The sequence below is a fragment of the Hyla sarda genome, chromosome 6, assembly GCF_029499605.1.
Source record: "Hyla sarda isolate aHylSar1 chromosome 6, aHylSar1.hap1, whole genome shotgun sequence".
Lineage (NCBI taxonomy): Eukaryota > Metazoa > Chordata > Amphibia > Anura > Hylidae > Hyla > Hyla sarda.
In genome coordinates, this window is record NC_079194.1 from 139,686,504 (window position 1) to 139,710,645 (window position 24,142).

The 24,142-nt window shown below is 44.3% G+C and overlaps 1 protein-coding gene across 1 annotated transcript; it reads left to right on the plus strand.

Annotated features, from left to right (window-relative positions):
- Positions 1-6,247: 6,247 nt before the first annotated feature.
- On the plus strand, positions 6,248-13,942 carry GPX1 (glutathione peroxidase 1). The gene is made up of 2 exons (XM_056528354.1): positions 6,248-6,494; positions 13,348-13,942. The coding sequence occupies exons 1-2, from the start codon at positions 6,276-6,278 to the stop codon at positions 13,711-13,713; spliced, it is 585 nt and encodes a 194-aa protein (XP_056384329.1). The 5' UTR covers positions 6,248-6,275; the 3' UTR covers positions 13,714-13,942.
- The last annotated feature ends 10,200 nt before the right edge of the window (positions 13,943-24,142 follow it).

Consider the following 24,142-nt stretch of genomic DNA (forward strand, 5'->3'; position numbering starts at 1 on the left):
CGCACGGTCAATGGTGTGCGCGCAAAAACATTCCAAATTCTAAAATAGCGTATTTTTGGTCACTTTTTATATCATAAAAAAATTTATAAAAAGATGACAATTTTTTTTTTTTTTTCAACTGTAAATTTTTATTGAAGTTTCCAATACAGAAGTAAGAGAACACATAAGGGGTGCAAATGACAACATTGTAAAATTCAAACATTCCCAGAGAACGAGAGCTGGAAATAAGCTAGGCAGGAAATTATATTCCTCCAGGATCGTACCTCGCCAGCTAGCAATAGGTACACATAGGTGGTTAACTGCAACACAACAGACAGACAAGACAAGGACAAACTATAGACAACAGAAAAAAAGACACAACAGACAAGGGAAAGGAGAAAGGATAGGCAGGCCAGAAGGGAGGGAGGGGGCGGTGTCAGGCAGTTAAGGAGGTTGCCGGTCCACATAGTCATCCCAGGGCTTCATAACTGTCAGGAGGAAGGACACAGTATTATTAAGGGAGGCAGTGAGAGATTCTAGAGAACACATCTCCCGTATTCTAGCCACGAGATCTGCCTCGAAGGGGGGATTTCCAATGCATAGCAATGAGCGTTTTGGCCGCCAGGACCATCTGCATAAAGAGCTTAAAGGGCCTCCTAGCCAGAGGTCTAAAAGAGAGAAATTATAAATAGACCAAGGAATCCACAGGAACCTGGACCCCCAAGACCTCCCCCACCACCCACTTCACCATTTCCCAATAGGGCACAATCAGCGGGCAAGACCAGAAAATATGAAAGACTGTACCCAGGCCAACTCTGCAGCGCCAACACTGAGGGGGAATACTAGGATTCAGAATGTTCAACAACACGGGCGGGCGTGTGATACCAGCCCATTAACAGCTTAAATTGGGTTTCCTTATAGGCTGTACAAATGGAAGCCCTGGATGCCCTCTCCCAGATGAACCTCCATTGCGGTAGAGTAATGGTAGTGCACAAGGTCTCCTCCCAGAGGGACATATACCTATGAGAAGGGGCTTCACCATCTCGGGGGGCTAAAATCGTAGCATAAATATCAGAGAGAAGGCCCTTCGTTTGAGGTCCCGCACTGCACAACCTCTCTCAACCGTGCGGAAACCTCTCTCAACCTGTTGCATTTTTCTAACTTTGAAACTCTCTGCTTGTAAAGAAAATGAATATTCCAAATAAATTATATATTGATTCACATATACAATATGTCTACTTTGTTTGCATCATAAAGTTGACATATTTTTACTTTTGGAAGACATCAGAGGGCTTCAAAGTTCAGCAGCAATTTTCCAATTTTTCACAAAATTTTCAAAATTCGAATTTTTCAGGGTCCAGTTCAGTTTCGAAGTGGATTCGAGGGGTCTTCATATTAGAAATACCCCACAAATTACCCCATTATAAAAACTGCACCCCTCCAAGTATTCAAAATGACATTCAGAAAGTGTGTTAACCCTTTAGGTGTTTCACAGGAATAGCAGCAAGGTAAAGGAGAAAATTCAAAATCTTCATTTTTTACACTCGCATGTTCTTGTAGACCCAGTTTTAGCATGCCGGGAGTTTTAGTTCTGCAACATATGAAGGGCCAGATATTGCAGAACTACACTGCCCAGCATCCCTCACTGTCTGGGCATGCTGGGAATTGTAGTTTTGCAACACCGTATAGTGGTCTCCAAACTGTGCCACTTCAGATGTTGCAAAACTACAACTCCCAGCATGCCCAGACAGTCAGTGCATGCTGAAAGTTGTAGTTTTGCAACATCTGGAGGACCACAGTTTGGAGACCACTACACAGTGGTCTCCAAACTGTGGCCCTCTAGATGTTGCAAAACTACAACTCCCAGCATGCCCAAACAGCCAAAGGCTGTCTGGGCATGCTGGGAGTTGTAGTTTTGCAACTTTTAGAAGGCCACAGTGAAGATCACTTACCAGCAATCTTCACTGCAGCCTCCTCCGTCGCACTTTCTAGCCGCACTCCTGATGTCTCGGCAGCCGCCGCCCGATGATCTCTCCCGCTGCCACTAATGCCGCTCCAGTAAGTCCGGTCTTCCCCCTCTGTTTTAAACTTTAACCCTCCTGCCCCCAACTGCCATTGGTCGTCAGCCTGATCGACCAATGGCAGGGGATGGGAGGAGGTGGCTGCACTGCCACCTCACTCCTATCCTTTAGCATGGTCGGAGCTGTCTGTGACAGCTCCGATCACTGTTATTTTCCGGGCGATACTGTCACCAATTACCCCATTGGCCCGAAATTGCCGGTCTGAATTGACTGGCGATTTGTCGCGATCGCCGAAATGGGGGGGTCTCAGGACCCCCCTAGGCATTGCCACGGGATGCCTGCTGATAGATATCAGGTATGCCCTCCGTCCTTAAGTGACGGGAAGTGAGGGCGTATCCATACGCCCTCCGTCCCCAACAATTAAGGGTTAAGAAGAGGAGCATTCACATGCACAGTGATAAGCAATACAAGGTGCTTAAAGGACATCTGCAGCGCTCATACATAAAAAAGACCTTTCCAACGATACCTCATTTGTCAAATTTGGCCCAGCCATTCTCTTGTAATTGCACCTGTAGCAGTAAGCAGCCATGTCATGAAGACTACATTTCCCATGACTCCCGGTGCCAGCTTACTGTTAGCTGCTGCTCTCTCCCCCTCCTCTCCTCCCCCCCCCCCAGGAAATTATAATAAAGTGACACCCACAGCTCCTTCCCTTGTGGTTATCTCCTCCCATCCTCCCCCTCCCAGCTCATCGGGCCCCTCCCTCTCCATCCGGATGAATTGTAGAGCCCAGCGCGGCGCCCTCACTTGTCCAAGTGCGCTTCTGTGGCCTGATAGAAGCTAATCCATTTACTGTGTCCCCCCGCTGCGCCTGTCAGCCAGTGTCCCCGCGAGCACGATCCATCCCCACTGCTAGCGGGATCCATGTGCCCACTAGCGGTGTCACAAGAATGCCTCCCGCGAGCGCTACCATCACCGCTAGCGGGGTCCCTGTGCCCACTAGCGGTGTCACAAGAATGCCTCCCGCGAGCGCTACCATCACCGCTAGCGGGGTCACAATAATGCCGAGTGTGGCTTTGTTCCCCCATCCCTGTCAGCTCTCAGGGTACGGGAACAGATTTAAAAGCCTTGCGCGCGGCTACCGTAGTACTGCGCAGGCGCAGCACTACGCAAATAGCGTATGGCTAACGTAGGCAGCGCTAGGAGCCTAGCGTTAGCCCTACGCTATTTGCGTAGTACTGCACATTCGCAGTACTACGGTAGCCGCGCGCGAGGCTTTTAAATCTGTTCCCGTACCCTGAGAGCTGACAGGGACTAGCGGTGTCACAAGAATGCCGAGCGCGGCTCTGTTCCCTGTCCCTGTCAGCGCTCAGGGTACGGGAACAGATTTAAAAGCCTCGCGCGCGGCTAACGTAGTACTGCGCAGGCGCAGCACTACGCAAATAGCGTAGGGCTAACGTAGGCAGGCTCCTAGCATCAGCCCTACGCTATTAGCTGCGCGCGAGGCTTTTAAATCTGTTCCCGTACCCTGAGAGCTGACAGGGACGGGGAACAGAGCCGCGCTCGGCATTCTTGTGACACCACTAGTGGGCACAGGTACCCCGCTAGCGCTGATGGTAGCGCTCGGCATTCTTGTGACACCGCTAGTGGGCGCAGGGACCCTGTTAGCGGTGATGGTAGCGATCGCGCTCGCGGGAGGCATTCTTGTGACACCGCTAGTGGGCACAGGGACCCCGCTAGCGGTGATTGTAGCGCTCGCGCTCGCGGGAGGCATTTTTGTGCCACCGCTAGTGGGCACAGGGACCCCGCTAGCGGTGATGGTAGCGCTCGCGGGAGGCATTCTTGTGTCACCGCTAGTGGGCACAGGGACCCCGCTAGCGGTGATGGTAGTGATCGCGCTCGCGGGGGCACATTTGACACCGCCCAGCACTAGCCGCCCCTACTGTGCGCTCAACCAATCAGGGCTGAGCGCATAATAACATTATGAATATTTATAAGATGGGAGGAGAGGGGCCAGCACGACGAGCGGCAGGGGGAGTGAAGCAATCCCCCCGTCGCATTATGGGCATTTGTGACGTAGCATTGACCAAGATGGCGGCTCCATAGAGAATAATAGGTCAACGCTACGCGCGTTAGGGGACCAGGAGATTACTTCCGGTGGCGGCATAGCGGAGAAACGGGACCAGCCAGGTAATGGATCCCATCTATAAACTTATATAACTTGTGATCTTATTACATTTGGGACCTAATTTGCTAGCGCTGCAGTTGTCCTTTAACTATTATTTATGTTCAAAACGGTTTTTCTTTGGTCATTTTATGAACTTATTTCTTGTGTATTTTCACCATATAGGTTCCACATGGCTGCTTTAGGGTTATAAAAAGCATGCACAAAGCTGAGGTCACAAATCTTTATTTTTTGGCACAAAATGTAGGTTTTTCTTCTGTCCTTGCACCATGGCTGCAAAGTTTTGAAAATATAAAAATGTTTGTGCAGACCTCATGACGGGGAGGGGAGAGGAGCTCATCATACTCCAGGAGAAACGCCCCCTCAGCCTCTCAGAGAAATTCAGAAAGACTCATTACAGTAATACATAGATCAAAAGGCATTTTACATATTAACACATGCATATTATTATGCATATAGGTCTTAGGGCACATTACTACACTGACATTTTCTTTAAATGTTCTCATTAATGACACTAATGCTTTAATGCTGTGTAAATTAATATAACCAAATAAGTCAATGGAGCATCAAATCCGTAGCAAACCTTAATAGAACCCTTATGGTGGGTTTACACAACAGACTTTCCGAGCGTCTGTTCGGAATTGTTTCTGTTTTGGTTTTTGCCATCATACAAGGACTTTTGCTTACTGAGCAGAATTTTTAGTTTTCTGCCCAAAAATTTCTGAGAAGAAAATCTACAGTCTGCAAGACCAAGCAGAATCCACATTGTAACCTATACAAAATGCAATGTGCATAAAATTCTTCATAGAACAATGGTCATGTGAACATACCTTTAGAATAAAAAAAACACAATGGGAGAGATATATCAAAACCTGTCCAGAGGAAAAGTTGGCCAGTTGCCCATAGCAACCAATCAGATCGCTTCTTTCATTTTGCAGAGGCCTTTTCAAAAATTAAAGAAGTGATCTGATTGGTTGCTATGGGCAATTCTGCAACTTTTCCTCTGGACAGGTTTTGATAAATCTCCCCCAATGCAGTTGTGTCACGATTGGTCACATGCTGTAAGTACTTCTGTGATTCCGTGGTTAAATTGCCTTTTTTTTAAATTTTTGCCAGTTTTGGCAACTACACCCGAATTGCTAAATCACGAAAACTGGAAAATATTTTAAAAAAAATGGAGCCTAACAGCAGAATTTCTGAAGTACGTACAGCATGTGACCAACCCCATCATATGGCTAGGTTCACACTGAGGAATTTCTGCCAGAGATCAAACTGGCGGCACTAGGACCGCTCGGACTACAATGCCGTCTCCATAGATGGCAATGCATTTCTGAGCAAATATTCCAAAAGATCCACCCAGAAATGCATTGCAGTCTATGGGTATATTCACACTACAGAGTGTGAACGGAATCTCCGCTCGCAGAATTCCGCGAGCAGAGATTCAGCCTGGTTGAATTCACACCGCGGAATACCGTAGTGTGAACATACCCTATGGGGGCAGCAATGCAGTCTGTGCAACCAATCAGATTGCTTCTTTTATTTTTCAGACACCTTTTTAACAATTGAAGAATCTGATTGGTTGCTATGGGCAACTGCACTCATGTGTGTTTTTACCCTCATATAAATTCTGCACCAGATAGCCCTCCCCAAACTAATGGTTGATATATTGCTACGAACCCTCAACTATGTGAACAGGGCTAAGCCAGAGGGGGATTCCAGCTTTTGAAGGTAACCCTTGTTTCCAGTCATTGACAGCACGCACAGTTCTTGAGGAAATGAAATGGTCCACTATGTGGTGACGACAGTTTGTTATAGTGGTGAACAATGGCTGCCAGAGTAGTTGTCATGTTCTTCTCCGCACTGACTTCTCTATAGAGAGCCCCTAAATCTGGCATTCTGAGGGACTGATTCCCGCGCCATGATCCCTCATAGTATGCGCGACTCCTCGAATTTATAGTTCTACAGATTATATGTTTCACTCCGCCCCTTTACAAAGAGCTCTCCTGTGATTGGCCAATTTCTGATAGGTGGGTGTGTCTCCTCGTCTCATTATATAAGAGGCTGCTCCCCCATGCTATTCACACTCCGCCATGTCGCTTCGTACAGTGTATGAGTTTTCGGCGCGGCTCCTGTCCGGGGAACTGGTGCCTTTGGCCCGGTACCGGGGGAAAGTGCTGCTCATTGAGAACGTGGCGTCTCTCTGAGGGACGACTGTCCGGGATTACACGCAGATGAACGGGCTGCAGTCGGAGTACGGCGCCCGGGGTCTGCAGGTCCTGGGCTTTCCCTGCAATCAGTTCGGACACCAGGTGAGAAGGTAACGCGGGCTGCTGTACACGCCTGACGTCACTATAATGGATCTAATGATGTCATATAGGGGAGGAATGGACGGGGGCTTATACTAACTTTTATAGGGGAGGAATGGACAGGGCTTATACTATTATAGGGGAGGAATGTACAGGGCTTATACTATTATAGGGGAGGAATGTACAGGGCTTATACTATTATAGGGGAGGAATGTACAGGGCTTATACTATTATAGGGGAGGAATGTACAGGGCTTATACTATTATAGGGGAGGAATGTATAGGGGGCTTATACTAACTATTATAGGGGAGGAATGGACATGGGGCTTATACTAACTTTTATAGGGGAGGAATGGGCGGGGGGCTTATACTAACTTTTATAGGGGAGGAATGGGCGGGGGGGCTTATACTAACTATTATAGGGGAGGAATGTATAGGAGGCTTATACTAACTATATTATAGGGGAGGAATGTATAGGAGGCTTATACTAACTATATTATAGGGGAGGAATGTATAGGAGGCTTATACTAACTATATTATAGGGGAGGAATGTATAGGAGGCTTATACTAACTATTATAGGGGAGGAATGTATAGGAGGCTTATACTAACTATATTATAGGGGAGGAATGTATAGGAGGCTTATACTAACTATATTATAGGGGAGGAATGTATAGGAGGCTTATACTAACTATATTATAGGGGAGGAATGTATAGGAGGCTTATACTAACTATATTATAGGGGAGGAATGTATAGGAGGCTTATACTAACTATATTATAGGGGAGGAATGTATAGGAGGCTTATACTAACTATATTATAGGGGAGGAATGTATAGGAGGCTTATACTAACTATTATAGGGGAGGAATGTATAGGAGGCTTATACTAACTATATTATAGGGGAGGAATGTATAGGAGGCTTATACTAACTATATTATAGGGGAGGAATGTATAGGAGGCTTATACTAACTATATTATAGGGGAGGAATGTATAGGAGGCTTATACTAACTATATTATAGGGGAGGAATGTATAGGAGGCTTATACTAACTATATTATAGGGGAGGAATGTATAGGAGGCTTATACTAACTATATTATAGGGGAGGAATGTATAGGAGGCTTATACTAACTATATTATAGGGGAGGAATGTATAGGAGGCTTATACTAACTATATTATAGGGGAGGAATGTATAGGAGGCTTATACTAACTATATTATAGGGGAGGAATGTATAGGAGGCTTATACTAACTATATTATAGGGGAGGAATGTATAGGAGGCTAATACGAACTATTAAAGGGAAGGAATGGACAGGGGGCTTATACTAACTATATTATAGGGGAGGAATGGACAGGGGGCTTATACTAACTATATTATAGGGGAGGAATGTATAGGGGGCTTATACTAACTATATTATAGGGGAGGAATGTATAGGAGGCTTATACGAACTATATTATAGGGGAGGAATGTACAGGGGGCTTATACTAACTATTATAGGGGAGGAATGTATAGGAGGCTTATACTAACTATATTATAGGGGAGGAATGTATAGGAGGCTTATACTAACTATTATAGGGGAGGAATGTATAGGAGGCTTATACTAACTATATTATAGGGGAGGAATGGACAGGGGGCTTATACTATTATAGGGGAGGAATGGACAGGGGGCTTAAACTAACTTTATTATAGGGGAGGAATGTATAGGAGGCTTATACTAACTTTATTATAGGGGAGGAATGTATAGGGGGCTTATACTAACTATTATAGGGGAGGAATGTATAGGAGGCTTATACTAACTATATTATAGGGGAGGAATGTATAGGAGGCTTATACTAACTATATTATAGGGGAGGAATGTACAGGAGGCTTATACTAACTATTATAGGGGAGGAATGGACAGGGGGCTTATACTAACTATTATAGGGGAGGAATGGACATGGGGCTTATACTAACTTTTATAGGGGAGGAATGGGCGGGGGGCTTATACTAACTATTATAGGGGAGGAATGTATAGGAGGCTTATACTAACTATATTATAGGGGAGGAATGTATAGGAGGCTTATACTAACTATATTATAGGGGAGGAATGTATAGGAGGCTTATACTAACTATTATAGGGGAGGAATGTATAGGAGGCTTATACTAACTATATTATAGGGGAGGAATGTATAGGAGGCTTATACTAACTATTATAGGGGAGGAATGTATAGGAGGCTTATACTAACTATTATAGGGGAGGAATGTATAGGAGGCTTATACTAACTATATTATAGGGGAGGAATGTATAGGAGGCTTATACTAACTATTATAGGGGAGGAATGTATAGGAGGCTTATACTAACTATATTATAGGGGAGGAATGTATAGGAGGCTTATACTAACTATTATAGGGGAGGAATGTATAGGAGGCTTATACTAACTATATTATAGGGGAGGAATGTATAGGAGGCTTATACTAACTATATTATAGGGGAGGAATGTATAGGAGGCTTATACTAACTATATTATAGGGGAGGAATGTATAGGAGGCTTATACTAACTATATTATAGGGGAGGAATGTATAGGAGGCTTATACTAACTATATTATAGGGGAGGAATGTATAGGAGGCTTATACTAACTATATTATAGGGGAGGAATGTATAGGAGGCTTATACTAACTATATTATAGGGGAGGAATGTATAGGAGGCTTATACTAACTATATTATAGGGGAGGAATGTATAGGAGGCTTATACTAACTATATTATAGGGGAGGAATGTATAGGAGGCTTATACTAACTATTATAGGGGAGGAATGGACAGGGGGCTTATACTAACTATTATAGGGGAGGAATGGACAGGGGGCTAATACTAACTATTAAAGGGAAGGAATGGACAGGGGGCTTATACTAACTATTATAGGGAAGGAATGGACAGGGGGCTTATACTAACTATATTATAGGGGAGGAATGGACAGGGGGCTTATACTAACTATATTATAGGGGAGGAATGTATAGGAGGCTTATACTAACTATATTATAGGGGAGGAATGTATAGGAGGCTTATACGAACTATATTATAGGGGAGGAATGTACAGGGGGCTTATACTAACTATTATAGGGGAGGAATGTATAGGAGGCTTATACTAACTATATTATAGGGGAGGAATGTATAGGAGGCTTATACTAACTATTATAGGGGAGGAATGTATAGGAGGCTTATACTAACTATATTATAGGGGAGGAATGGACAGGGGGCTTATACTATTATAGGGGAGGAATGGACAGGGGGCTTAAACTAACTTTATTATAGGGGAGGAATGTATAGGAGGCTTATACTAACTTTATTATAGGGGAGGAATGTATAGGGGGCTTATACTAACTATTATAGGGGAGGAATGTATAGGAGGCTTATACTAACTATATTATAGGGGAGGAATGTATAGGAGGCTTATACTAACTATATTATAGGGGAGGAATGTACAGGAGGCTTATACTAACTATTATAGGGGAGGAATGGACAGGGGGCTTATACTAACTATTATAGGGGAGGAATGGACATGGGGCTTATACTAACTTTTATAGGGGAGGAATGGGCGGGGGGCTTATACTAACTATTATAGGGGAGGAATGTATAGGAGGCTTATACTAACTATATTATAGGGGAGGAATGTATAGGAGGCTTATACTAACTATATTATAGGGGAGGAATGTATAGGAGGCTTATACTAACTATTATAGGGGAGGAATGTATAGGAGGCTTATACTAACTATATTATAGGGGAGGAATGTATAGGAGGCTTATACTAACTATTATAGGGGAGGAATGTATAGGAGGCTTATACTAACTATTATAGGGGAGGAATGTATAGGAGGCTTATACTAACTATATTATAGGGGAGGAATGTATAGGAGGCTTATACTAACTATTATAGGGGAGGAATGTATAGGAGGCTTATACTAACTATATTATAGGGGAGGAATGTATAGGAGGCTTATACTAACTATTATAGGGGAGGAATGTATAGGAGGCTTATACTAACTATATTATAGGGGAGGAATGTATAGGAGGCTTATACTAACTATATTATAGGGGAGGAATGTATAGGAGGCTTATACTAACTATATTATAGGGGAGGAATGTATAGGAGGCTTATACTAACTATATTATAGGGGAGGAATGTATAGGAGGCTTATACTAACTATATTATAGGGGAGGAATGTATAGGAGGCTTATACTAACTATATTATAGGGGAGGAATGTATAGGAGGCTTATACTAACTATATTATAGGGGAGGAATGTATAGGAGGCTTATACTAACTATATTATAGGGGAGGAATGTATAGGAGGCTTATACTAACTATATTATAGGGGAGGAATGTATAGGAGGCTTATACTAACTATTATAGGGGAGGAATGGACAGGGGGCTTATACTAACTATTATAGGGGAGGAATGGACAGGGGGCTAATACTAACTATTAAAGGGAAGGAATGGACAGGGGGCTTATACTAACTATTATAGGGAAGGAATGGACAGGGGGCTTATACTAACTATATTATAGGGGAGGAATGGACAGGGGGCTTATACTAACTATATTATAGGGGAGGAATGTATAGGAGGCTTATACTAACTATATTATAGGGGAGGAATGTATAGGAGGCTTATACGAACTATATTATAGGGGAGGAATGTACAGGGGGCTTATACTAACTATTATAGGGGAGGAATGTATAGGAGGCTTATACTAACTATATTATAGGGGAGGAATGTATAGGAGGCTTATACTAACTATTATAGGGGAGGAATGTATAGGAGGCTTATACTAACTATATTATAGGGGAGGAATGGACAGGGGGCTTATACTAACTATTATAGGGAAGGAATGGACAGGGGGCTTATACTAACTATATTATAGGGGAGGAATGGACAGGGGGCTTATACTAACTATATTATAGGGGAGGAATGTATAGGAGGCTTATACTAACTATATTATAGGGGAGGAATGTATAGGAGGCTTATACTAACTATATTATAGGGGAGGAATGTATAGGAGGCTTATACTAACTATATTATAGGGGAGGAATGTATAGGAGGCTTATACTAACTATATTATAGGGGAGGAATGTATAGGAGGCTTATACTAACTATTATAGGGGAGGAATGGACAGGGGGCTTATACTAACTATTATAGGGGAGGAATGGACAGGGGGCTAATACTAACTATTAAAGGGAAGGAATGGACAGGGGGCTTATACTAACTATTATAGGGAAGGAATGGACAGGGGGCTTATACTAACTATATTATAGGGGAGGAATGGACAGGGGGCTTATACTAACTATATTATAGGGGAGGAATGTATAGGAGGCTTATACTAACTATATTATAGGGGAGGAATGTATAGGAGGCTTATACGAACTATATTATAGGGGAGGAATGTACAGGGGGCTTATACTAACTATTATAGGGAAGGAATGGACAGGGGGCTTATACTAACTATATTATAGGGGAGGAATGGACAGGGGGCTTATACTAACTATTATAGGGGAGGAATGTATAGGAGGCTTATACTAACTATATTATAGGGGAGGAATGTATAGGAGGCTTATACTAACTATTATAGGGGAGGAATGTATAGGAGGCTTATACTAACTATATTATAGGGGAGGAATGGACAGGGGGCTTATACTATTATAGGGGAGGAATGGACAGGGGGCTTAAACTAACTTTATTATAGGGGAGGAATGTATAGGAGGCTTATACTAACTTTATTATAGGGGAGGAATGTATAGGGGGCTTATACTAACTATTATAGGGGAGGAATGTATAGGAGGCTTATACTAACTATATTATAGGGGAGGAATGTATAGGAGGCTTATACTAACTATTATAGGGGAGGAATGTATAGGAGGCTTATACTAACTATATTATAGGGGAGGAATGGACAGGGGGCTTATACTATTATAGGGGAGGAATGGACAGGGGGCTTAAACTAACTTTATTATAGGGGAGGAATGTATAGGAGGCTTATACTAACTTTATTATAGGGGAGGAATGTACAGGGGGCTTATACTAACTATTATAGGGGAGGAATGGACAGGGGGCTTATACTAACTATATTATAGGGGAGGAATGTATAGGAGGCTTATACTAACTTTATTATAGGGGAGGAATGTATAGGAGGCTTATACTAACTTTATTATAGGGGAGGAATGTATAGGAGGCTTATACTAACTTTATTATAGGGGAGGAATGTATAGGAGGCTTATACTAACTATATTATAGGGGAGGAATGTATAGGAGGCTTATACTAACTATTATAGGGGAGGAATGGACAGGGGGCTTATACTAACTATATTATAGGGGAGGAATGTATAGGAGGCTTATACTAACTTTATTATAGGGGAGGAATGTACAGGGGGCTTATACTAACTATTATAGGGGAGGAATGGACAGGGGGGGCTTATACTAACTTTATTATAGGGGAGGAATGGACAGGGGGCTTATACTAACTTTATTATAGGGGAGGAATGGACAGGGGGCTTATACTAACTTATAGGGGAGGAATGGACAGGGGGGGGGCTTATACTAACTTTATTATAGGGGAGGAATGGACGGGGGGGGGGCTTATGCTAACTATACACATAGGGGAGGAATATATGGTATAGGGGGTGCAATAGCTTAATTATAGAGGTAGGAGTATAATATACAGGGTAAGTGAGTGGCTGGAGCTGTCTTTAAATCCCTATGATGGAGCACCCCTAGTTCAGGTAATAATGTTGTGGTGGTCTGAAGCTTTACAGTGGGATATAATATGGGGAGCCATATAGTGCAGGCTATGGTCTGTATGTGAACTGCATAGTTTCTTTTTATTCTGCAGGAGAACACCAGTAACCAGGAGATCCTGAGTTCTCTGCGGCACGTACGCCCGGGTGGTGGTTTTGAGCCGAACTTCACCCTGTTTGAGAAGTGCGATGTGAACGGTGAGAAGGAGCACCCCCTCTTCACCTTCCTGAAGGAGCAGCTTCCGTACCCCAGTGATGATCCTGTGTCTCTTATGGGCGACCCCCAATGCATCATCTGGTCCCCGGTTCGCAGGAATGACATCTCCTGGAATTTCGAGAAATTCCTGATTGCACCAGATGGCGTCCCATACAAGAGATATGGCCGCCGTTTTGAGACAATCAACATTCGGGAAGACATTGCAAAGCTACTGAAGGATGTTCATCTTGATGAAAAGATGTAAGTGCGGCAATCTGTCGCTGTTCTGGTGGCGTCTGGCATAAAACCGCATGCTTTCTATCGCTCTGACTCTTCAGCCATTAGAACTGATGCCATTGGACTGTCACGTATGATGCTTCTTCTCAAAATTTGTGCAGAGTTGAAGCTGATGGACCTGGAGACAGTCTGTGGGGGATGGATAATGGGGGGAGTTGTGTGTGAGGGTATGCCTTAATAAAGATTCTTTACACTTTCTTTATTGTTCTGACTGGTGCATGTGGGGATAAATGTCATCATCATAAATGACTGGCTTAAAGTGGTACTCCGGTGAAAACCTTTTTTCTTTTAAATCAACTGGTGGCAGAAAGTTAAACATATTTGTAAATTACTTCTATTAAAAAATCTTAATCCTTCCTGTACTTATTAGCTGCTGAATACTACAGAGGAAATTCTTTTCTTTTTGGAATGCTCTCTGATGACATCACGAGCACAGTTCCCTCTGCTGACGTTATTATAATAACGCTTTATTTATTGTTGTCCTTAGTGGGATTTGAACCCAAGTCTCCAGCACTGCAAGGCAGCAGTGCTAACCACTGAGCCATCATGCTGCCCTTAGCCTACATCTGCTATGCATGGTTGCTAAAATGGACAGATGTCAGCAGAGAGCACTGTGCTCGTGATGTCATCAGTGTTCAAAAAAGAAAGGAATTTCCTCTGTAGCATTCAGCAGCTAATAAGTACTGGAAGGATTAAGATTTTTGAATAGAAGTAATTTACAAATATGTTTAACTTTCTGCCGCCAGTTGATTTAAAAGAAAAAAGGTTTTCACCGGAGTACCCCTTTAAGAATTTTCAGCTCGCATTCTCGCACTCACAGATGAAGCACATAAAGCAGGGCTGTGGAGTCGGTAGATGTTCCGACTCAGAGTTTTTTTTTTTTTGTACTCCCGACTCCTCTGTATTAATATGCAAATGTATTTTATACATTCCTTGAAGGAAAGAAAGGCAACATACATGTCATTACCACAGGACTACTGGCTGGGAAGCCAACAATCTACTGTATTGAACAGTTTGTGTGCTGATCTGCTGCTGAAGATAGGGCAGTGGGAGGATCCAGGAAGGAGCATTTATTAAACATTTCCGTAGTAGAATCCCATAGTCATGTTTAAAGGGGTACTATCCAAAGGATAGGGGATAAGATGTCAGATTGTCAGGGTCCCGCTGCTGGGGACCCCCAGGATCGCCGCTGCGGCACCGCGCTTTTATTACTACACAGCGAGTTCGCTCTGTGCGTAATGATTGGCGATACAGGGGACGGAGCAGTGTGATGTCATGGCCCACCTGCTTAATGCAATCCTATGGCAGGGGGCGTGACTACCTCCACTCTCCCTTCCATAGACTTGTATTGAGGGGGGCGGGCCGTGACATCACGTGTGGCGGAGCTGTGACGTAACGATGCTTCGGCCCCTGTATCGCCCGTCATTACGCACAGAGCGAACTCTCTGTGCAGTAATGAGAGCATGGTGCCGCAGCGGCGATCCCGGGGGTCCCCAACAGCGGGACCATGGGGATCTGAAATGTTCACCCCTAGACATCTTACCCCCTATCCAAAGGATAGGGGAGGAGTACTAGAGATGAGCGAACTTCAGTAAATTCGATTCATCGCAAACTGCTCGGCAGTTGATGACTTTTCCTGCGTAAATTAGTTCAGCCTTCAGGTGCTCCGGTGGGCTGGAAAAGGTGGATACATTCCTAGGAAAGAGTCTCCTAGTACTGTATCCACCTTTTCCAGCCCACGGGAGTGCCTGAAAGCTGAACTAATTTATGCAGGAAAAGTCATCAACTGCCGAGCCGAGAAGTTCGTGACGAATTGAATTTACTGTAAGTTCGCTCATCTCTAATGAGTACCCCTTTAAGCTAACAATCGAGTTTACAAGTTTTTATAGCCTTTGCTGAATGGCAGCAGTTTTTCCAATGGTTTACAGTGGAGATGAGTGAACTTACAGTAAATTCGATTCGTCACAAACTTCTCGGCTCGGCAGTTGATGACTTGTCCTGCATAAATTAATTCAGCTTTCAGGTGCTCCCGTGGGCTGGAAAAGGTGGATACAGTCCTAGGAGACTTTCCTAGGAATGTATCCACCTTTTCCAGCCCACCGGAGCACCTGAAAGCTGAACTAATTTACGCAGGATAAGTCATCAACTGCCGAGCCGAGAAGTTTGTGACGAATCGAATTTACTGTAAGTTTGCTCATCTCTAGTTTACAGCTTCAGTCTTGAACTATTGACCCTCCATTCCATTCACTTATACAAGTGTCTCTAGTCCTACAAAAAACATATTTACTTAACCCCTTATCAGTGAGAGGCTAGGTTACACATGGGTTCCCTGTAACAGCAGGACACAACACTATGGAAGTAGAAGTATTGCCGCTCCTAATTGTTGTTGTGTGCCATATAGTAAAGCACATGAAAAGTGCTTCTTCACGGTGACTTAACGTGTTTTTGTGGTTACACGAGGCACTGCATGCATTGGTCTCTATTCTTACAGTAGAGATGTCATTAATTAGAACTCTTTGTGAATTGGGACATTTAAACTTGCGTTTTTTTTTTTTTATTCCAATCTAAATTGAGTTGGTGCATTGTTTGCTGACTCCAGGTACCCAAAATTTTGTTTGACGCTGACTCCAATGCCCTGACAAAGTGGTCCCTTTATTGTTGTACACCAGTATTTAGGAGGCAGTCACAAGCTGACTTCATAGCCGTTTGATATTATGTTACTTCAGAAAAATGATGTAGACCTGTAGTTTTTTAGATTGGTTGATGTTTGTGTTCAGACCCTGACGGATCACATGCCAGGAGAAGTGCGTGCTTAGCTGTTACATCACCAGTAGTGTTGAACGCAAATATTCACATTGGGGGGCATTTACTAAGGGGTTTAGTCATTTTTTTCTGACTATTTTTGGCGCAAAATTGTCGCAATTGCGCCTACCCTATAAATTGTGCGACTTTCCCTAGCAAGAGCTAGAAAGTCAAAAAAAAATTTCCCGCTTAATTTACGCAAGTTTTCAGTTTTGACTTGCAGTGGTCAGGAATTTATTAACTGAGACAGTCGCAGTTGCGCAATAAACTGTCGCAACGGCCATAAAAATTTACTAAATTTACTCCAGCTCCAACATGGAGCAGGAAAAGCTGCTGCCGCCCGGGCCCCGACATACTTTCTCCCCGCTACCCTCACTGCGCTCCGGGACACTACAGTGATTTACATCCCCCCCCTCTCACCTGCCAGCGCCACACAACTCCCATCTGTCTGCTGTTGCAAGACTACAAGTCCCAGCATGGCCTTACAGTGAGGACACGCTGGGAGTTGTAGTCTTGTAGCAGCGGGAGCTGAGCGGCGCGGGCGGGAGACAAGGGGAGGGGGGGGGGTATCGGGGAGACCTTATGAGGAGCCCGGGCGGGAGACAAGGGGGGTAGCGGGGAGACCGTATGAGGAGCCCGGGCGGCTGCACTGTAATGTCAGCCCGGGCTCCTGCCCTGAGAGCCATAGGCTTTGGCTGTCAGGGCATGCTGGGTGTTGTAGTTTTGCAACAGCTGGAGGGCCACAGTTTGCAGACCACTGGTGTGTGGTCTGTAAACTGTAGTCCTCCAGCTGTTGCAAAACTAAACAGCTGAAGGGGACCGGCGAAGAAGTTCACTTACCCTTCCGAGGCTCCAGCGACGATCGCTGACGGAGATCGTCGCGCGGCAGTGTCGTGCAGCGCTGGATCCTACGGAAGCCGGTAAGTTGCGCAAGCTTCCCAACCAGGGTGCAAGACTACAACTCCCAGCATGCCTGGACACCCTTTGGCTGTCCGGGCATGCTGGGAGTTGTAGTTTTGCAACAGCTGGAGGCACCCTTGTTGGGAAACACTGGCCTAAAACAGTGTTTCCCAACCAGGGTGCCTCCAGATGTTGCAAGACTACAACTCCCAGCATGCCTGGACACCCTTTGGCTGTCCGGGCATGCTGGGAGTTGTAGTTTTGCAACAGCTGGAGGCACCCTTGTTGGGAAACACTGGCCTAAAACAGTGTTTCCCAACCAGGGTGCCTCCAGATGTTGCAAGACTACAACTCCCAGCATGCCTGGACAGCCATTGGCTGTCCAGGCATGCTGGGAGTTGTAGTTTTGCAACAGCTGGAGGGCCACAGTTTGCAGACCACTGGTTTGTGGTCTGTAAACTGTAGTCCTCCAGCTGTTGCAAAACTAAACAGCTGAAGGGGACCGGCGAAGAAGTTCACTTACCCTTCCGAGGCTCCAGCGACGATCGCTGTCGGAGATCGTAGCGCGGCACTGTCGCGCGGCAGTGTCGTGCAGCGCTGGATCCTACGGAAGTCGGTAAGTTGCGCAGGCTTCCCAACCAGGGTGCCTCCAGTTGTTGCAAGACTACAACTCCCAGCATGCCTGGACAGCCTTTGGCTGTCCAGGCATGCTGGGAGTTGTAGTTTAGCAACAGCTGGAGGCACCCTGGTTGGGAAACACTGGCCTAAAACAGTTGGGAAACACTGGCCTAAAACAGTCACCCTGGTTGGGAAACACTGTTTTAGGCCAGTGTTTCCCAACCAGGGTGCCTCCAGATGTTGCAAGACTACAACTCCCAGCATGCCTGGACAGCCTTTGACTGTCCAGGCATGCTGGGGCTTGTAGTTTTGCAACATCTGGAGGCACCCTGGTTGGGAAACACTGTTTTAGACCAGTGTTTCCCAGCCAGGTTGCCTCCAGATGTTGCAAAACTACAACTCCCAGCATGCCTAGACAGCCTTTGACTGTCCAGGCATGCTGGGGCTTGTAGTTTTGCAACATCTGGAGGCACCTTGGTTGGGAAACACTGTTTTAGGCCAGTGTTTCCCAGCCAGGTTGCCTCCAGATGTTGCAAAACTACAACTCCCAGCATGCCTAGACAGCCTTTGACTGTCCAGGCATGCTGGGGCTTGTAGTTTTGCAACATCTGGAGGCACCCTGGTTGGGAAACACTGGCCTAAAACAGTGTTTCCCAACCAGGGTGCCTCCAGATGTTGCAAAACTACAAGTCCCAGGTTGGGAAACACTGTGCCCGGCCTCCGCCCCACCTTACTGTAAGGGCATGCTGGGAGTTGTAGTCCTGCAGCTGGGGGCAGGGGACAAGCTTGTCACTTGCCCACACATCTCCTGCACCACACAACTACAACTCCCAGCATGTCCTTACTGTAAGGGCATGCTGGCAGTTGTAGTCATGCGGGGCGGGAGATGTGTGAGCAGGTGATAATAAATGTACTAACCCATTTTTTTTGTTTTCTTCTCATTTCAGATCCGTTTATCCTGTGGACTCCTTCGGATTCGGTGGACTACTTCGATGACCAGCGTTTTTCTTTGTTTGATTTTTGTTTGATTTGTGTTTTTTTCTTACTTTACTAGACAGGCTTAGTAGTGGAAGCTGTCTTATAGACAGAGTCCATTACTAACCTGGGCTTAGCGCTAGCCACAAAAACAGCTAGCGCTAACCCCCAATTATTACCCCGGTACCCAACGCCACAGGGGTGCCGGGAAGAGCCGGTACCAACAGGCCTGGAGCGTCAAAAATGGCGCTCCTGGGCCTAGGCGGTAACAGGCTGGCGTTATTTAGGCTGGGGAGGGCCAGTAACAATGGTCCTCGCCCACCCTGGGAACGTCAGGCTGTTACTGTTTGGTTGGTATTTGGCTGAGAATGAAAATAGGGGGGACCCTATGCGTTTTTTTTTTAAATAAATAATTAAATATATTAAAAAATCGCATAGGGTCCCCCTATTTTTATTCTCAACCAAATACCAACCAAACAGTAACAGCCTGACGTTACCAGGGTGGGCGAGGACCATTGTTACTGGCCCTCCCCAACCTAAATAACGCCAGCCTGTTACCGCCTAGGCCCAGGAGCGCCATTTTTGATGCTCCGGGCCTGTTGGTACCGGCTCTTCCCGGCACCCCTGTGGTGTTGGGTACCGGGGTAATAATTGGGGGTTAGCGCTAGCTGTTTTTGTGGCTAACGCTAAGCCCGGCTTAATAATGGACTCAGTCTATAAGACAGCTTCCACTACTAAGCCTGTCTAGTAAAGTAAAATAAAACACAACAGGTTTTAAAAAAAATTTATTACAAAAAACACTCCCCCACAAGCCCTCGTTAACCATTTTATTAACATCAAGCAAAGAAAAACGCTGGTCATCGAAGTAGTCCACTGAATCCGAAGGAGTCCACAGGATACACAGATCTGTAGAAGAAGTAACCAAAAAAAAAAAAAGTGTAAGTACATTTAGGGAGAAAAAAACTGTGTTAAAAAAATGTAATAAACACACACACACACACACTAAACGCCGTTTACCACTTCTGAGCCATGACTACAATTTACAGTGATCCCTCAACTTACAATGGCCTCAACATACAATAGTTTCAACATACAATGGTCTTTTCTGGACCATCGTAAGTTGAAACCAGACTCAACATACAATGCTACAGACAGTCCAGATCTGTAAAACGTGTCAATGGCTGGAAGAACCAACCAATCAAAATGGGCATTCACTGGTAAAACCCCTGTATTACTGAAGTGTATGCACTGACTGGTGTCTGGTATTACATGTTCTGTACACTTTACCTGTATCAGGGTTAGCTGCTCTTTTGGACACCAGGTGAGGGCGACTCCATTACTTGTTTGGGACATTGCCTGTACTGTACAGGACCCCTGAAGAAGCTCCTGTCCTCTACATAGACCAGTGTTTGCCAAGCAGGGTGGCCCCATCTTTTGCAAAACTACAACTCCCAGCATGCCCGGACAGCCTTTGGCTGTCCAGTCATGCTGGGAGTTATAGTTTTGCAACAGCTGGAGGCTCCCTGCTTGGGAAACACTGACATAGACAGTGATTTACAGCTCCCAGCAGATCTTTATTACTTTTATATGTAAGGATTTGCTTTATCTATATCAGTTATCTACTTATTTTTCTTGGTCACTTTTTCCTATTTTGGATGACATTTTGGTGCCTTTAGAACCAATTACCACGTTTCCATAGAGTTATGGTCTCAACATACAATGGTTTCAACTTACAATGGTTTTCCTGGAACCAATTAATATTGTAACTTGAGGTACCACTGTAGTTATTGAATTATTTAGATGTGGTGAAAAAGCTAAAAAAAAAACTCTAAAACAAAAGATCCAGAAGGAAACCAGCAGCCAAACCTATTCAGACAGCAGGAAAAAGGAACAGACTATTTTTTCTACTACATGAAGTAAATTTCCCACTTTTGCCTATGTGTGCCAAATTTATTAATGCCGTGCAGCAATTTAGTAAATTTGTCGCACATAGTCAAAAATGAAGTAGAAAAAAACAGGGTAAAAACCAGACTACATAGTAAAAGATTAGTAAATGCCCCTCATTGTGAATTTTTACCGCAAATATCGGCACTTCGTGATTTTGCGAATATACAGAATAGAACTATTATGACGTTAATTCATTTTTTTTTTCTTCACAGTACACATCACAATGATGTATATTGTGTAAATAAAGTGATCATCCCCCCCCCCTCCTGCTTCCAGCTTGTGCTCCAAAAGAAGGCTCCAGTATTTACTATGTGATTTGATGTGGAGCGCAAATATTTTGTTTGTGAAAATTCGTGAATATCAGCACTTCTAAAGGACACTGATCCCTCCCTCCTTTTAGCCTGTGGGCCAATAAGTATGAAAATACAGTTGTCTGAGGTGAGCAACATCCCTAGCAACCAATAGGAAAGTAATTAGTTGAAAGATATAATCACTCACGTGCACTCTGCCAATTTCATTACGAATTTCACATGGAAAAGTGAACGACTATGCAAAATTCGTGAACATAGGATGAATATTTGTCAATATATTCGCTAAATATTGCAAATTTGAATATGGTCTATGCTGCTCATTGCTAATCACCAGTACAGACTTATAAAGTAAGTATATGGGGACATGCTGGCCTCAGACACGGAGCAGGGAGATATTTGCTGCTCATTTTAGTAATAGATTGGGGTCTGAATACTCTGACCAGTTAAAAAAGCTTTGATGCGGGTCTATAAATCCGTACGCTGAACTGGGTTAGTGTTAACTTTTTCGCATTTACCTGTAAACCCTTGCTGTTTCAGTGTCTGGGGTTTTGCATTGTAAATTGTGTTCACACCAGGCACTAAACTAGACGTGTGGTATATAATGGGACAACAGTGCTTGATTCACTTTATTCTGTTTTAGCTCTTACCTCTTTTCATGTCACTACCTCTTCAATATCTCTCCCAGTCACATGATTCTGTAAGAGCTGATAAGATATTTCACTATAGCACCCATGCACTGTGAGATGACCACCCAAAAATGCATTCTAAAAGTGGTCTTTACAAAAGATGGGTTGGTAGGAGACTATATTGTGTTTATATGGGGCAATGTGGATATATACTGCACTCTCCCCTGTTAGATACTTCTTATCCTTGCTAAGCAGGTACCACCCCAAAGTTGTCACTGCCTCCTGCCTAGGGATGATAAGGGTACAGCAGAGCCTGATCAGGCTGAAAGGAACGGCATGTCCTGTATGATGGAAGTCTCTGGAAACTGAGTTCTTAACTGCACCTTCTGGCAGAATCCCAATTGTTTAGGTTGTAGTTAATGGAATTTCCTTGTTACTCCAGTTGGTGATGACTCACGATGACTCTGCTCATTCATGTTCCTGGTGGCCAGAGGATCAGTCACTGTCATGCTCTTCCATGGATGTAAAGGCTGGATTCTCATGTTGCAGATGACATGTGGCTGACAAGCAAGTCAGTGGGGTTATTTAACCCCTTAACGACCACGGACGTAAATGTACATCCTGGTTTGGCGGGACTTCCCGCACCAGGACGAACATTTACGTCCTGTGTATGACCGCGAGCATTGGAGCGGTGCGTCATACATGGCAGGTTCCGGCTGCTATCAGCAGCCGGGGACCCGCCAGTAATGGCCGACATCCGCAATCGCGCGGATGTCCGCCATTAATCCCTCAGATGCTGTGATCTGTATAGATCACGGCATCTGCGGCAATGCGCATAATAAAATAGATGATCGGAACGCCCGCAGCGCTGCCGCGGCGATCCGATCATCTGTAATGGCGGCCGGAGGTCCCCTCACCTGGCTCCAGCTGTCTCCCGGCGTCATACACCGGTCTGAGATGGAGCAGACCAGAGCAGGAGATAGCCGATAATACTGATCAGTGCTATGTCCCATGCATAGCACTGAATAGTATTAGCAATCAAAGGATTGCTATAGATAGTCCCCTATCATAAAAATACATAAAAAGTGTAAAAAAAAAAAAATATTGGAAAAATCCCCTCCCCCATAAAAATTGTCTGTTTTTCCCATTTTACCCCCAAAAAGCGTCCATTTTTTTTAATGAACATATTTGGTATCACTGCGTGCTTAAATATCCGAACTATCAAAATATAAAGTTAATGATCTCGTACGGTGAACGGCGTAAACGTAATTTTTTTTTAAAAAGTACAAAAATGCTGCTTCTTTGTCACATTTTATTAAAAAATTATTTATAAAAAATTATATAAAAGTTTTATATATGCAAATGTGGTATCGATAAAAAGTTCAGATAACGGCGCAAAAAATTAGCCCTCCTACCGCCCTATATACGCAAAAATGAAAAAGTTGTAGGTGGTCAAAATAGGACGATTTTTGATTACTAATTTTGTGCAAAAAGTTTTAGATTTTTTTTTTAAGCGGTACAAAAATATAAAAGTATCTAGCCATGGGTATCATTTTCATCATATTGACCCACAGAATAAAGAACACGTCATTTTTACCGTAAATTGTACAGTGTGAAAACAAAACCCTCCAATGTGCAAAATTGTGGTTTTTCATTTAAATTTCCTCCCCAAAATTATTTTTTTTTTGGGTTCGCCGTACATTTTATTGTAAAATGAGAGGTTTCATTACAATGTACAATTGGTCACGCAAAAAACAAGCCCTTATATGGGTCTGTAGATGGAAATATGAAAGAGTTATGGATTTTAGAAGGCGAGGAGGGAAAACGAAAACGCAAAAATAAAATTGGCCTGGTCCTTAAGGGCTTAACTTGAGCAGCAAGCATTTTAATGTTCAATGGATGTGCGGTTTAGCGGCAGACCATATATTTGAGTTGGGCGTGAGTTAACTGTCTTCAACAGAAATAACACTGAAACCAGACTGACTTTGATGTAGGGCAGATCATAGCCACCATATGAGAACCCTGCCAAGGTGCATCTCCATTGTCTGCTGAGCCCTATGGGGAAGATGTTCTAGACCAGTGGTCTCCAACCGGCGGACCTCCAGATGTTGCAAAACTACAACTCCCAGCATGCCCGGACAGCCAAAGGCTGTCCGGGCATGCTGGGAGTTGTAGTTTTGCTACATCTGGAGGTCCGCCGGTTGAAGACCACTGTTCT